Below are 14,132 nucleotides of genomic sequence, written 5' to 3'. Positions count from 1 at the left end.
AGAGGTATGGTTCAAGTGTCAGAGAACCAGCCTTCAGTGAAAAAGCCAAACAGGACCATGAAGCCTTGGATTCAAGTCCCAGCAATCTCAATCTCTCTCTCTCTCTCTCTCTCTCTCTCTCTCTCTCTCTCTCTCTCTCTCTCTCTCTCTCTCTCTCTCTCTCTCTCTCTCTCTCTCCCTCTCTCTCTCTTTCTCTCTCCCTCTCTCTCTCTCTCTCTCTCACACACACACACTCACACACACACACAAAGGAAGGAAGGATATAATTTGAAAGAGACAATGAACATCATATTAATCAAAGTCAACTCCACATCACTTTCTCAAATGCATGAAAAATTAAGAGATGAGCTTTTAAATGTGCAGAAGCCCAACATCCCATATTAAAATGACTGGGAGATGAGTAGAGATCAGTGACTTATTCAGCCGACCAATTACTTCTCAACATATACTTTATTGTACACCTACACACATTCATCTTTGCACTCACTCACAAGCTGAATTCGCAATAACAAGCCAGCTTAGTAAAAAACAATAGAGAAATTCATCATGGAAATTAAGCCTACCTGGAGATAACTCCTATCAAACACCTGTATCAAGAACTCCAAAGGAATTGCACTAGAATGAAAATTTGAAAGGAGTGGAGAGTCTTGTTTTGGCTCTAAGTCATTAAGATGTAATGAAAAGAGATTGAGTCCTTGTTTATACTTTGTTTTGTGGGAAATTGTGCTCGGAATGTGGATCTATTGTGCCCAAAGGATATTGGCTTAATTCTGTGCCCACCAGGCCGATGGAGCTGAGAAACAATTAGCTCAGTCAGCAAGCCTTTGAATCTGATTAAGCCAGGAAGTGGTCACTCCCCAGACAGGGCAGAACCAAGGGAGTCAAGGCAGCAACACCCAAACAAAGACTAATTTTCTCCTCTGCTCAAATTAAACCAGTATTCAAAATTCATCATGTCCAATTTATATCAAGGATCACGTCAACTACATTTCATCTCTGGTGAAATCAAGAGACTCTGGCTTCCAAGTAGATTAACAGCCCACCTGTGTCCTGGCTACTGTCTCTAAGAAACTGCTATTTATTGAGTCCTGTTACAGCCCCGTGTTTTGGAAACCAAATCTCTTTGAGATCAAGGAATCAGGTCACAGAAGAGAATGAAGGACCTCTACCAGACTACGGGCCACATTCTCCTTTCTCTGGGGAGTCTCAGCGTGTTCTCCGGGGTCCTTGCCTTTTTCCCTGTGTTTTCTTTCCTCCAAGCTTTGGTTCACTGGATGGAGTGTGTGGATTGTTTGTCCCATCTGGAATGGAGCATTGGTAGGATATATTTTATTAAATATATTGAGAGAAAATAGTTATTAGCAAAATAATATAGTTAAGGAAGTGGGGGATGTGGAGGTGGAGGGAAGGACATAAAATAATACCCTTTACATTTTTCCCCCAAAATACAAAAATGTCTAAATTCTCCAGAAAACTAGAATTCAGATTTTATATAATTCAGATTTTATATAATGCATTTCATTTTATTTTATTATGTTCATGATACTTGGAGTTGAACTCAGGGCCTTGGGTCTGCTAGTCAAGTGCTCTACCACTGAACCACAACCCTAGCCCAGAGTTCGAATTTGAAAGCATGGGTTTCTATAAGTTGCATAGTTAAGTATAGACTATCAGTATTATTTTATTACATACATGTAGCTGGAGTCCTAGGCCCTGCTCTGGGTATTCCAACATGTCATTCACTCTGAAGCCTCAAAGAAAGCCATAGGAAATAATGAAATAATAAAGGCAGGTAAGGATCTTAATCAACACCTCAAAGTTGGGAAGATGGAGGAGATTAAGCTTCTCAATTCACCTTTGGGTGCTGACAAGAACTTTTGGGAAGCTGGGTGCTGGTGGCTCACGCCTGTAATCCTAGCTACTGAGGAGGCTGAGATCTGAGGATCGTGGTTCAAAGCCAGCCTGGGCAGGAAAGTCCATGAAACTCTTATCTCCAATAAACCACCAGAAAACCGGAAGTGGCGCTGTAGCTCAAGTGGTAGAGCGCTAGCCTTGAGCTGAAGAGCTGAGGCTAGCCTTGAGCTGAAGAGCTGAGGGACAGCGCTCAGGCCCAGAGTTCAAGCCCCACAACTGACAAGAAGAAGAAGAAGAGGAAGAGGAAGAGGAAGAAGAGGAAGAGGAAGAGGAAGAAGAAGAAGAAGAAGAAGAAGAAGAAGAAGAAGAAGAAGAAGAAGAAGAAGAAGAAGAAGAACAACAACAACAACAACAACAACAACAACAACAACAACTACTACTACTACTACTACTACTACTACTACTACTACTACTATTTGGGTTAAATAGAAGAATTGGGAAGGGGTCAAAAAACAGTCCAGTATAGAGGTTTGAACTCAGGTCCACAAATTTCCTTGGCTTTCTCTCTCTCCCTTCCTCCTCCCTCTCTCCCTTCCTTCTTTCTTCCTTCATTCCTTCCCTTCTTTCTTCTCTTCTCTTCTCTTCCCTTTTTCCTCTCTTTCTCTTTCTCTTTTTTCTCTCTCTCTCTTTCTTGTGTGAATCCTGGGGCTTGAACTCAGGGCCACAGCATCACTACTGGCTTTTTCTGAGTAGTTTATTGGAGATACGAGTGTCATGGATTTTTCTGCCCACACTGGCTTCAAATTGCAGCCCTCAGATCTCAGCCTACTGAGTAGCTAGGATTACAGGTGTGAGCCACCAGCACCCAGCTTGCTTGGCTTTCTTGCTTATAGCTGGTGCTCTACCACTTAAACCACATCTCTAGCCAAGCAGTTTTCTGACTAATTGGAGCTGGATCTGAAATGCAGGCCCATGTACAGGTTTCTAGATAAATACCTTTATATTCATTGACACTGGTAGTTCACATCTGTAATCCTAGCTCTCAGGAGGCTGAGATCTGAGAATTGCAGTTCAAAGCCAGCCCAGGCAGGAAAATCTGTGAGACTCTTATCTCTAATTAACCACCAAAAAGCTGAAAGTGGAGTGGTGGCTTGAGTGATAGAGTGTAAGCATTGAGCAAGAAAGCTCAGGGATAGCACCCAGGCCCTGAGTTCAATACAGGCATGCATTCTTTCTCTTTCCCTGTCCCTCCACCTTTCTCTCTCTCCCCCCTCTCTCTTTCTCACACACACACACACAAACACACAGACACAAACATGATCTACTTTCAGTTGCAACCCCTTCCTCCTGATGCCATTTTCTGCCATTTTCACTTCCTCATACCCTGCTCTCCTTCCCCTCAAAAACCTATCAACCTCAGCTAAGGACAAACTCCTACTGACCCTGAAACCTGGCTTGCAAACCGTGCCTTGGGGAGGAGCAAGTACAGTGATTTCCATCTGGGGACTCAAGCCTGGAGAATGCAGACACTTGGCCAGTGGCGGGCGGACAGAGTCCGGCTGAAAGACAGGGATCTGGGAGAAAGCTCAGGGCCTTACTTAGCCATGCCTGCATGACCTCATCTCCTTCTGCATTCACTTATTTATCACTGTGGATTATATGAAGATGGGATTTTCTGTTCTATTTGCTTTATTGCTATATCTCCCATAAGCTGGAACTAAGAGAGTAACACTCTAAGCTTGAACAAAATAGTCTTTCATGTTATTGAGTAAGTGGATTCTCCATCCTCCAGCAGAGCAGTGCAGAATGTCTTCCCCGGGTGAGCTCTGATTAGATTGCAAAGACCAAAGGTCAAGCTGGTATTTATACTGAAGCAGGAAAAAAATCCTCACCAGAAGGAAATCAATAAGAATGCTTGCTCTTGCAATAATGTCTAAAAGTGGAACAGCAGCATTATTTCTCTACCTAGCCACAGTCTTGTCAAGGTCAAAGTCAAAAGGCCTCTCTCTCTGCCCTGAGTCAGTGCTGGTGGTCCCTGCCTGAACTCCTTGCTACTCAGGAAGCTGAGATTTGAGGACTGTGGTTTGAAGCCAGCCTGGGGTAGAAAAGTCCGAGACCCAATTACCAAGCAAAGAACTGGAAGTGGGGATGTGGCTCAAGTGAATGAAAAAGCTAAAAATAGCTAAGCAAGAATGTGAGGCCCTTAGTTCAAGCCCCAGGACTGGCACCAAAACAAACAAACAAACAAACTTCTGCCTTCTTCCACGGCCTCCCTGACCTGTCACATACTCATCTTCAAAGGATGTTTCCTCCTGTCAAAAGCTCATCTGGACACTTCAATGATGTTGATGCTGTCTTCTGCAAAGGACACCATACTACATTTAAGACATGAAATGGATACGTTTTTGCAGGTGGTAAAGGCCCGGTATTCGTTCAAGGCTATCTCAGCAGTTCACAACTATGAATCCTAAGACTCTCCTATCTTCATTCTGACAGCCACATGACTCCCACATTTTCTAGGATTTCTGAGGGAGGTTATTTAAAGGCATCAGCTGCTTGAAGAATGCAGCAAGGAGCTCCTAATACTCCTAACACTGTAAGGGTGGAGCCCTGTTGATCCCAGGGTTGGGCTTACTGACCAGGCCCTGGGGGGGGGGGGCGGGGGGAAGCAGAGGGCCTTCCACCCCTTTGGCCAGGCCAGAGACCCAGCCAAAGGCAGCAGCATTGCAGCCAGAGTCCTGCTGAGAGGCAGGGATCTGGGAGAAAGTTCAGGGTCCACTTAGCCCTGCAGGGCCTGGTCCCCTCAACTGTTAAAGAAGGCATTTGGTTCTGGAAAGGCTTCAACTGTCACATGACTACAGTTACCAGATGATGGTAAATACAAAACACCACAAAACTCAGAGTCAGTCAGGTAATAGATGAAGCAGTAGAAACATTTTATTATTTAGTACTATTGCAATAGAGAGAGAGAGAGAGAGAGAGAGAGAGAGAGAGACAGAGACAGAGACAGAGACAGAGACAGAGACAGAGACAGAGACAGAGACAGAGACAGAGACAGAGAGAGACCTTAGGCTAACCCTGGGTTTGATTCCAAATACAAAATCCCAAGTGGGAACTAATAGCCCTGGCCCTGGTCAGTGCATGGAAAATTACTAAGGAGAGGATATTGGGAATAAATGATTCTGGATAAACTGGCCAATTAGGATTTTTTTTTAAAAATTTCAACTAATGAAGCTCAGCTTGCGTGTTTGGCTGACATGTTATCACTTGAGCCATATGCCTCCAACCTGGCTTTTTGCTGGTTCATTAGAGATAGAATCTCACAGACTTTTCTGCTGAGACTGGCCTTGGATCTCATCCTCTAGATCTCAGCCTCCTGGGTAGTTAGGATTAGATGAATGAGCCACTAGGGCCTGATTCCAACCTATCAGAACTTTTGCTGAAGACAGTTCAGGCAAATCAGATGGGAACTGACTGGGAATTGGTGGAGGAGAAACACAAATAGGTATTAAGTGTGAGCAGACACCACAGGCACTGACTGCAGGGACAATTCTTTCTGAGAACTTCATAGGGGTCTTGCCAGACTGGCACATAGATGGATCAAGGAGAAGAGTGAGGAACCTGACTAAAATTGGGTCAAGCAAAGAATCCCAGGCCCTGATCTGGTTTTTTCCTTAGATAGACTGTTTCTTCTTTTTTTTAAATTAAATATTTTTTATTGTTATTATGAAGGTGATGTACAGTGGGATTACAGTTACATAAGTCAGTTACAAGTAATGAGTACATTTCTTTTTGGGCAATGTCACCCCTTCTTGTGCTCTCTTTTAGTATTTCCCTCCTGTCCCCACCCACAAGTTGTATAGTTCACTTTCAACATCGTGTCCAGTGAGTACTACTGCTACATTCATACATCCTTTGTCCCTTCATTTCTATGCCCCTCCTTAGCTCCCCATGGCAGATAAACAAAGACACAAAGAAAATTAAGGACTGGGAAGGTGGCTCAGTGGTAGAGTGCTTGCCTTGCATGCATGAGGTCCCGGGTTCAATTCCTCAGTACCACATAAGCAGAAAAAGCTAGAAGTGGCACTGTGGCTCAAGCGGTAGAACACTAGCCTAGAGCTGAAGAGCTGAGGGACACTGCCCAGGCCCAGAGTTCAGGCCCCACAACTGACAAAAAAACAAAAACAAAAACAAAAAAATTCTTGATTCTATTTCTTAGAGTTAATTTCTATAACTATTATTTTATATGATCAGATGCATTTAGGCATTGCGCCTTTGTGTTCCTCCCCTAAGACTGTCCTCCTTTGGTCTCACTGTGTGTGAATGCCTAGAGTCTTGATAATTTATCATGTCCCCATATATTTTAGATCTAGCTTCCAAACATGTACCATTTGTGTCTCTGAGCTTGGCTTACCTCAGTTAACATGATTTGATTTGTTCTAGGTCCATCCATTTTCCTGCAAATGGCATAATATTATTCTTTCGAATGGCTGTGCAAAATTCCATTGTGTATGTATACCACATTTTTTTGGATCCACTCATCTACTGTAGGGCATCTGGGCTGTTTCCATAACTTTAACCTATTTCTTTCCATGCACCTAGTTTGCCTAAAAACAAATGAATCATCTTCTTGCCAAAGTCATTTCTTCCATTTCCAACTTCCCTTTCATTGTCTTGAGGGCAGGGAAGGGGGGGGGATTTTGCTGCATGTGGGTTCTAATTCAGTAGGTCTGGGTGGAACCTGTGTTTGCCCACCATGCTGCTGACCCTTAGACTGGGCTGTAGGTAGCAATCCCCTAACACACCCAGCTCAGCCCAAGGAGCTGCCCTGTCTGTGGCTTTGGATTTTCCCAGGAGGCACGTGGCTGAGTCTCTTCCTCTTCCTGCTCATAATCACCTTCCCCACACTTCCCTCCCTGGCTCAGACCCCACATGGACCTTGCTTCTACAGTCAGATGTAGTTCAGTATAAGCCCAGTCTATCAGCCAGCATTTATAATGAATAGAACAGGGTGGGTGAACGTTCATGATCATACAGAAGAAAGCATTCTTTTTGCTAGATGTCATGGATGTATTGACTGGGCCACGTTGCATAATGTATTCCTTGCCATAAGTAGAGTTAAAAGAAGATGTGTGAGACAGGTGGTGGTGGCTCATGCCTGTGAGGAGGCTTAGGAGACTGAGATATGAGGATCACTGTCCAAAGCCAGCCAGGGCCGGATTCTTATCTCCAATTAACTACCAGAAGAGCTGAAAGTGGAGCTGTGGCTCAAGTGGTTGAGCACTAGCCTTGAGCACTAAAGCTTAGGGATAGTGGCCAGATCCTGAATTCAAGCAGGAGGAAAGAAGGCTGAGGAGGAACAGGAGGAGGAGGAAGGAGGAAGAAGAAGGAAGAGAGGGACCCAAAGGCCTTATTCCACTCCCATCTCCACATGCATACCATACGGACCTCATCTTTCTAAACCTGCTTTAGTAGTCAGGCTAGTGCCTTCTTCCATAGCTCCTGGTGTTTTATAACCTCTCAACAAAATCCACACATGCTAGCATACTTTTGAGGTCTTCTTTCCCCTGATGTCACATAGATTTTTTTTTCCTGCTGGAAGTCTGAGCTTCTTCCTGCCTATTCACCAAGCAGGATACCCCAGGACCTTTGCATAGTCTGCTCCCATAGCCTGGACTGCCCTTGATTTGTCACTGACTACTGAAGTAATTCCCATCCTCCAAACTTGCTTCAGAATTTATTTCCCTGGGTTCTTTCTTCATCATTTTTTCCTGGAAGTGGGATCTTGCCATCCAAGCTCTTGTCATGTGAAGAACACTCATTGCCTAATTGTGTGGATATTCGTGTGTGTGTGTGTGTGTGTGTGTGTGTGTGTGTGTGTGTGTGTTCCAGTACTTGGGCTTGGACTCGAAATCTGGGCTCTGTCTCTTAGCTTTTTTGCTCAAGGCTGATATTCTACTACATGAGCCATAGCTTCACATCCCACTTTTTTCTTTTTTTTTTCTTTTTTCTTTTTTTTGATGGCTAATTAGAGGTAAGAATTTCATAGTCTTTCTTGCCCAGATTGGCTTTAAACTGTGATCCTCAGATCTCAGCCTCCTGAGTAGCTAGGATTAGAGACGTGAGCCCCTGGCTCCTGGCTTATGTGAAAATTCTTTTATGTGCATTATTTTCAGAACTAGACTGTAATTTCCAATGAGAATTGGAGCCGTGTCTGGTGCATGATTAATCGTGCTCGTGGGTATCTTAGCCTGTCTGTGCCTCATTTGAAAAGTGGAGGCTCCTTCTAAGGGCTAACTGCCAACTCAGGCTGAGCATTTAATCCAGTGCTGGGCAGATGTGAGGCGCTCATTCAGGGGGAGCCGTGAGATTTGTTTGCTTGTTAGTCTTGGGGCCCCAATAGATGCTTGCAAATGAAAAAAAAAACTTTCCATATTAATATGATGCTTTTAAAAGTTTCTCTTTCTCTTGAAGTTGTTACTGCTCCCTGCATCCTTCAAGCGTGTCTGCGTCCTTCTGCAATTTAAATACTTCTAAGAGGCTCAAATCACCACGCGATCAAAGTGTAAGCAGTAAAACCCAAGTCAGGCAGTGCGCATGCCCAGAGAGCAAGCCGCTTGCATGGAGACAGGCTGAGGGCGCAGGTGCTGGCCACGAACTGCTGGGTACCCAGTCCGTCGCCCCCCCACCCCCACCCATCCTCCACGGCCTCACTGTTTGGAGTCCAACTTGTCATCTCTCCCACACACCCTCTCTCAAATTTCTTTTCCCCTCCTCTTGATTTTCTTACTCTCAAACCTCTTCCTTTGTCATTGTCTTCCCTTTCTCTATCGAAAAACGGAATCTAGAAAAATGGAAGTGGGGCATCAATAAGGTCCCTGAGTTAGAACTCCGGTACTGCAGAGAGAGAGAGAGAGAGAGAGAGAGAGAGAGAGAGAGAGAGAGAGAGAGAGAGAGAGCATGCCAGGGGCAGGGAGTTCACACCTGTAATCCTAGCTACTCAGAAAACTGAGATCAGAGGATCACGGTTCAAAGCCAGTCTGGGCAGGAAAGTCTGTGGGACTCTTATCTCCAAATAACCAGCAAAAAGCCAGAAGGGGAATGCAAGGCCCTGAGTTCAATCTGTAATGTGAGCGTGTGCACACAGACAAACAGACAGACAGACAGACAGACAGACACACACACACACACACACACACACACACAGAGGCAAAACAGAGGGATAAGATAAGGGACTCTCTGTGACTCTTGGCGTTCACACCTTACATTTCCCTCCCCAGCGAGGCAGGGCACTAGCCAACATGGGCGGGTTCACCTAGGGGGGCCTACTGTGCAGTGTGGATTTTGCAAATCACTGAGCTGCATTCATCCAACGCCTCCTCCCTGAAAAATCTTTTCTCCAAGCATATGTAAACAAAGCAAAATTCAAGCTGGCAGCCACAGCCGAATTAACAAGCAACTGTGATTCTGCAGCCCTTTCCAACATGTGAAAGGAAAGAAATGGCCCATGCCAGCCTCAGGAAGGCAACCTGGCACCTCAGCATCTGCTGAGGCCTGCTGTCTAAGCCAAGCGCAGCGGCCGAGGGGCGGAGCCAGCCTCCTCATGCTCTCTGCCTAGTGACAGGACCATCTGTCAATCAAGGGCTGGGAGCCTGGACCAGCCCCTGGCTCACCAGAAAGCACCAAGTGAATCGCTCTTATTAACCCGCCTGTTTGGTTGTACTATTTTTGCTGGCTCGACCTCCATAGGGTCCCCTGAAAACTTTCCTCTTGCAGACACAAGCCAGGAACTTTCTAGACTACATTTTTATCCATGGAAGTATTATGGGATGACTTTGCCCAGTCAGGATTTCTGGTTCAACAAGACACCAGTATATTTTGTGTGAGCGTGAATGTGTGTGTGTGTGTCCCCAAATTCTCTAAATGCAGCTTTCAAAATAAAATATGTCAGTGCGATGAAAAGCTAAGTTGTCAAACAATGAACATGCTAAATGTAGAGCCAAATAAAGTAAGCATACCCCCAAACTGTGCTGGTGGGACCAATTTGGGTTTGTTGATACTATTGAAGTACAGACATTAGGTCTATGCTTCCTAGATAATTAGCCCTTGAGTTCCCCTGATCGTTTCCCTAGATGGTTTGCTTTTATTTAACACTTCTGTTAGGTTTAAGTGTGCTTACCTGGTTTGCTTTGCTGATATATAACACTTTGGTTCGGTTTAATTCTTCACACCTATGTGTGGTTTTGGCCTATATAAGCTTTGGGCTAGCTGCATTCTGGGCTGCTGGTCCTTGAGATAAGACCCACCAGCAGTCCTCTGGCTCTTCAATAAGACTCATAATGTGGCCTCAAGTGTTGGCTTCTCTGTTTCTCATCACCGAGTTCCGTTACAACACTATGCATACACTCATGTGCATTTTTCTGTCAAAACCCAACACTGTGTTACTTTAAGAGCTGTCCACATTCAACATCTTCTTTTCAGTATTCCTCTTCCTAATTTACTCTCTCAACCTTAAAGACTTCACTAGAGAGCAGGGGGAAAAAGAAAAGGAAGGGAAAACCAGTATCATGGATTGGGAGTAGCAAATTCTAGTCTCCGTGATTTTTAGTAGTCTACTTCAGCAGGCTTGGTGTCAAATCATCAATGAGCTCAGAGACTTCTGTTTCATTTCTTTATCTTTCTCTCTCCTTCCTTCCTTCTTTCTTCCTCCTCCCTTCTTTTCCTTTCTTCTTCCCTTCCTCCCTTCTCTCTGTCTCCCTCTCTCTTCTCTGTCTCCTCTATTGCTCAATTCTGGTGACATTCTGTGAATGCTTGTGAACTCTTGTGTGTGTGTGTGTTTGCATGTGCGCGTGTGTGCGCACGCACGCTGATCCTAGAACTTGAACTCAGAGCTTGAGTGCTGTCCCTGAGCTTCTTTTTGCTCAAGGCTAGTACTCTTTCACTTGAGCCACAGCACCTCTTCCAGCTTTTTTGGGTATTTAATGGAGATGAGTGTCCCTCGGACTTTTCTTCCCTGGCTGGCTTCTAACCATGATCTTCAGATCTCAGCCTTCTGAGTAGCTAGGATAACAGACTTGAAGTACCCACTGGGCTGAACTCTTTACCCTCTGCACCTTGGGCCGTGTCCTTCAATGGTAACTATAAAGAAAACCTTTTCCACAAAGCTAGACAGGGTTATAGGCACAGCAATAATCACCACTTGGGCATGCATTCTAATGATAACCTTTGTTATTTGAGACATGGAGGAGTATTTGCATCCTGCCTACAGTTTGCAGCTCCGAAATCTCAAAAAAAAAAGTCTCAGAAGGCAAAGCCACTGGGAGGGATTGAGGGTCTGGTGAAAAGTCTATTCCAACAGCTCCTGGTGACAATTTTAAGGACCTGTGAGGAAGATGAAAACTAGACATCCCTAAATGTTTCACCTTGTAGTAGCAGGGTTTTTGATGGCTACACCAAAGGCAATCCAGAGACTCCAGCATTGAGCTGCAGTGAACCATAGCTCTGTGGCCATGCCTGCCTTTCCTCTGATGAGGAGAGTGGAGCCACAAAGCCATCGAGTGACCTGCGGTTCCTTCCTCTTCAAGACAATGTTGTGCACCTGTGAGACTGATGTTGCTTGGACTGTGAATATTATTTTTCCCATTTTCTTTCCCTAGGTGATCACAGCTGGTGGACTTTTACTATTGGTCCACAAAGAATGGACCCAGAGGCATTTGATAAATATATGGACACCAGGCAAGGATGGCAGGGGGCATCTGAAGGTCAAATCACTACTAATTTAGGATGGGACACAGACAATATGATTTCCAGTTATAAAGGAATTTGATCTAATTGAGGCCTTGCTATGATGGATTTCAGTAATAAACTGAATTTTAAAGGAATGAGTTTTATCTGATTCCTCCTCTAAACAATTTCTATATGTTTCCTTTGATTTGTATTGCCTCTGGGAAGGCAGAGCCAGTGTAAGTGCTCCTGGATTTCATTTTGAAAGAATGGATCTTTAGGCTCCTGTTCTCAATCATTTTAAAATTACATTTAATGTGTGTGTGTGTGTGTGTGTGTGTGTGTGTGTGTGTGTGTGTGTGTGTGTGTGTGTGTGGTGTTGGGGATTGATTCAGGACTTTACCTGCTCTTTTTTTTATAAGGCACTTTAACATTAAGCTACACCATCAGCCCTTAATAATGTAATTTTATGTCTCAACTCAGACTCAGATCTCCTGTCTCTGTCTCTTGTCTCTGTCTCTGTCTGTCTGTCTGTCTGTCCCTCTCCTCCCTCTCCCCTTCACATCTTGATGTTTCAACATTCTAACGCCAGGTAATAAATAGAATGATCATGATGTACAAGCACAGCTTTATCTGATGACTTTGTTCTTAGCTAAAGCTGTCCTTCTCAATCTACAATGCTAATCACTCAGAGACCTGGTTAAAATGTAGCTTCTGAGCCAGCACTGGCGGCTCATCCCTGTAATCCTAGCTGATCAGGAGGCTGAAATCTGATGATCATGGTTTGGAGCCAGCTCAGACAGACAAATCTGAGAGTCTTATCTGCAATTAGTCAGCAAAAAGCTGGGAGTGGAGATTCTCCCCTCCCGGCTTCTTGTCACTATAATCCTATCTGCATCAAAGTAACAGTTTCCTTCTGCTTCATTTGCATTGGGAAGCCAGCCTCACCTTTGTGATTCTGAGCATTACAGGATGCCCAGTTCATTTTACCATAAGCTTGGAGTCCACTCTGCTGGGCCCATACTGTTTCTCCTCACTGACAGGTATGGTGGAGGTCAACTACCTGTGCTATGCTGTTGCCTTCCCTTTTCCATATGCAAAATTCCCATTGGTCTGCGTGGATCCGCCCCACTATGAAGAGTACCACCTGACCCTTCAAGCCCTCGACTTTTGTCTAACTAAGCCTGGTCCTGTTCTGTACCTCGCTGTCCATGGGCATCAAGCTTTCTGCAAGACTCATCCAGAAGGGACACATGAACATAAGTTTCAGTAAGGGGGAAGCTGCTGTTTGTTCAATCCAGAATGGTGAAATGGAAGATCTGCATAGGAAGGCTGAGGCTCTCTCTTTTATTTGCTGCTGTATCCTCTCTGACAGTGTCATCCTGCTGTGGGCACCTGGCAGGTGCTCCATAATGGTTTCTGAATGAATGGAGGGAAAAAGCTGAGCAAAAGCCCAAGACCCTTAGTTCAGTACCAGCACAAATAAATAAATAAATAACTGAACTACTATGGCTGGGGATTGTAGTACCGTAGAATAATGTTTGCCTGCGGTGTGTGAAGCCCTAGATTTCATAATCCCTTGTGCTAAAAGGAAAAAGAAAAACAACTATCAGCTATCATATGCTTGTGTCTGGGCAAATATCTTAAGGGTTTGGGGGGGAAAAGCATATTTTGAAGGGCATCTGCCTTCCCAGGTTCATTATATTATTTACAACAGCCAAGATGTGGAAACAAAGGGGCTATCAACAGATGAATGGATAAAAGAACTGTGGTATCTATAATGAAATATTACTCAACCTTAAAAAAAAAAAAAGAGGACATCCTGCCACACGCCACAAGATGGGAAAAACTTAAGTGTAAGTCAAAGACAAATACTGCATAATATTGCTTACGTATAGAATCTAGAAGAAAGAGATGTATAGAACCAGAGCATATGGGTGTTTCCATGTACTGGAATGGGGGGTTGTAAGAGAAGGGAGATTATGATCAAAAAGTACAGCAGACCATTGGTGTCCGCCAGTGCGTGGTTCCAAGGAGGCCAGTGAGGAGACACCGTGCATGCTCGGGATGTGAACGCTGGGTTCATTTCCCACAACTATACCCAAACTCCCTGAAGACGGGGCACCTGCCCACAAATGTCAACGTTTCACGTTATCACGTAAACACATCCACTTTGACCCTGCTTTGGGGAACCTTTTGCTACAAGAAGGCAGATTTTCCACAAAAGTCAGAGCAGGAAAACCTCCCAAAGGCCACGAAGGATGGAATCTCTCCCTGTCCACGGAGCTGTGAGATGCACGTGCAGGAATTTAAAAGGTATTGTTTTTGAAATTTCTTTTGATTAAAAAAAACACTATTATTATTAACCACACTTGGTCAAAACCACACATAATATATCCACAAATAACGGGGGGGGGGGCTGCTGTGTAAACTTTCAGCTCTAAAATGAGTAAATTCTAGGGGTGTAATGTATAGCATGGTAAATATATATAATGCTATACATGGTGTACGTGAAACTAGCTGAGAGGAAAACTTTATGGTGTGTGTAAGGAGAG

At 44.4% G+C, this 14,132-nt stretch overlaps 1 protein-coding gene across 1 annotated transcript in view; it reads left to right on the top strand.

Moving 5' to 3' along the window:
• The first annotated feature begins 1,154 nt into the window (after positions 1–1,154).
• The window catches only part of Tmem212 (transmembrane protein 212), a 133,401-nt gene continuing 120,423 nt past the window's right edge, over positions 1,155–14,132 (top strand). The window contains 5 exon segments of the mRNA XM_069991957.1: positions 1,155–1,250; positions 1,252–1,317; positions 11,511–11,570; positions 12,509–12,754; positions 12,756–12,846. Coding sequence (XP_069848058.1) covers positions 1,155–1,250; positions 1,252–1,317; positions 11,511–11,570; positions 12,509–12,754; positions 12,756–12,846 — 559 coding nt within the window.

The sequence above is a fragment of the Dipodomys merriami genome, unplaced genomic scaffold (assembly GCF_024711535.1).
Source record: "Dipodomys merriami isolate MVZ:Mamm:240054 unplaced genomic scaffold, mDipMer1.0.p SCAF_40, whole genome shotgun sequence".
NCBI classification, from domain to species: domain Eukaryota; kingdom Metazoa; phylum Chordata; class Mammalia; order Rodentia; family Heteromyidae; genus Dipodomys; species Dipodomys merriami.
This window is presented reverse-complemented; position numbering and strand designations above follow the sequence as displayed.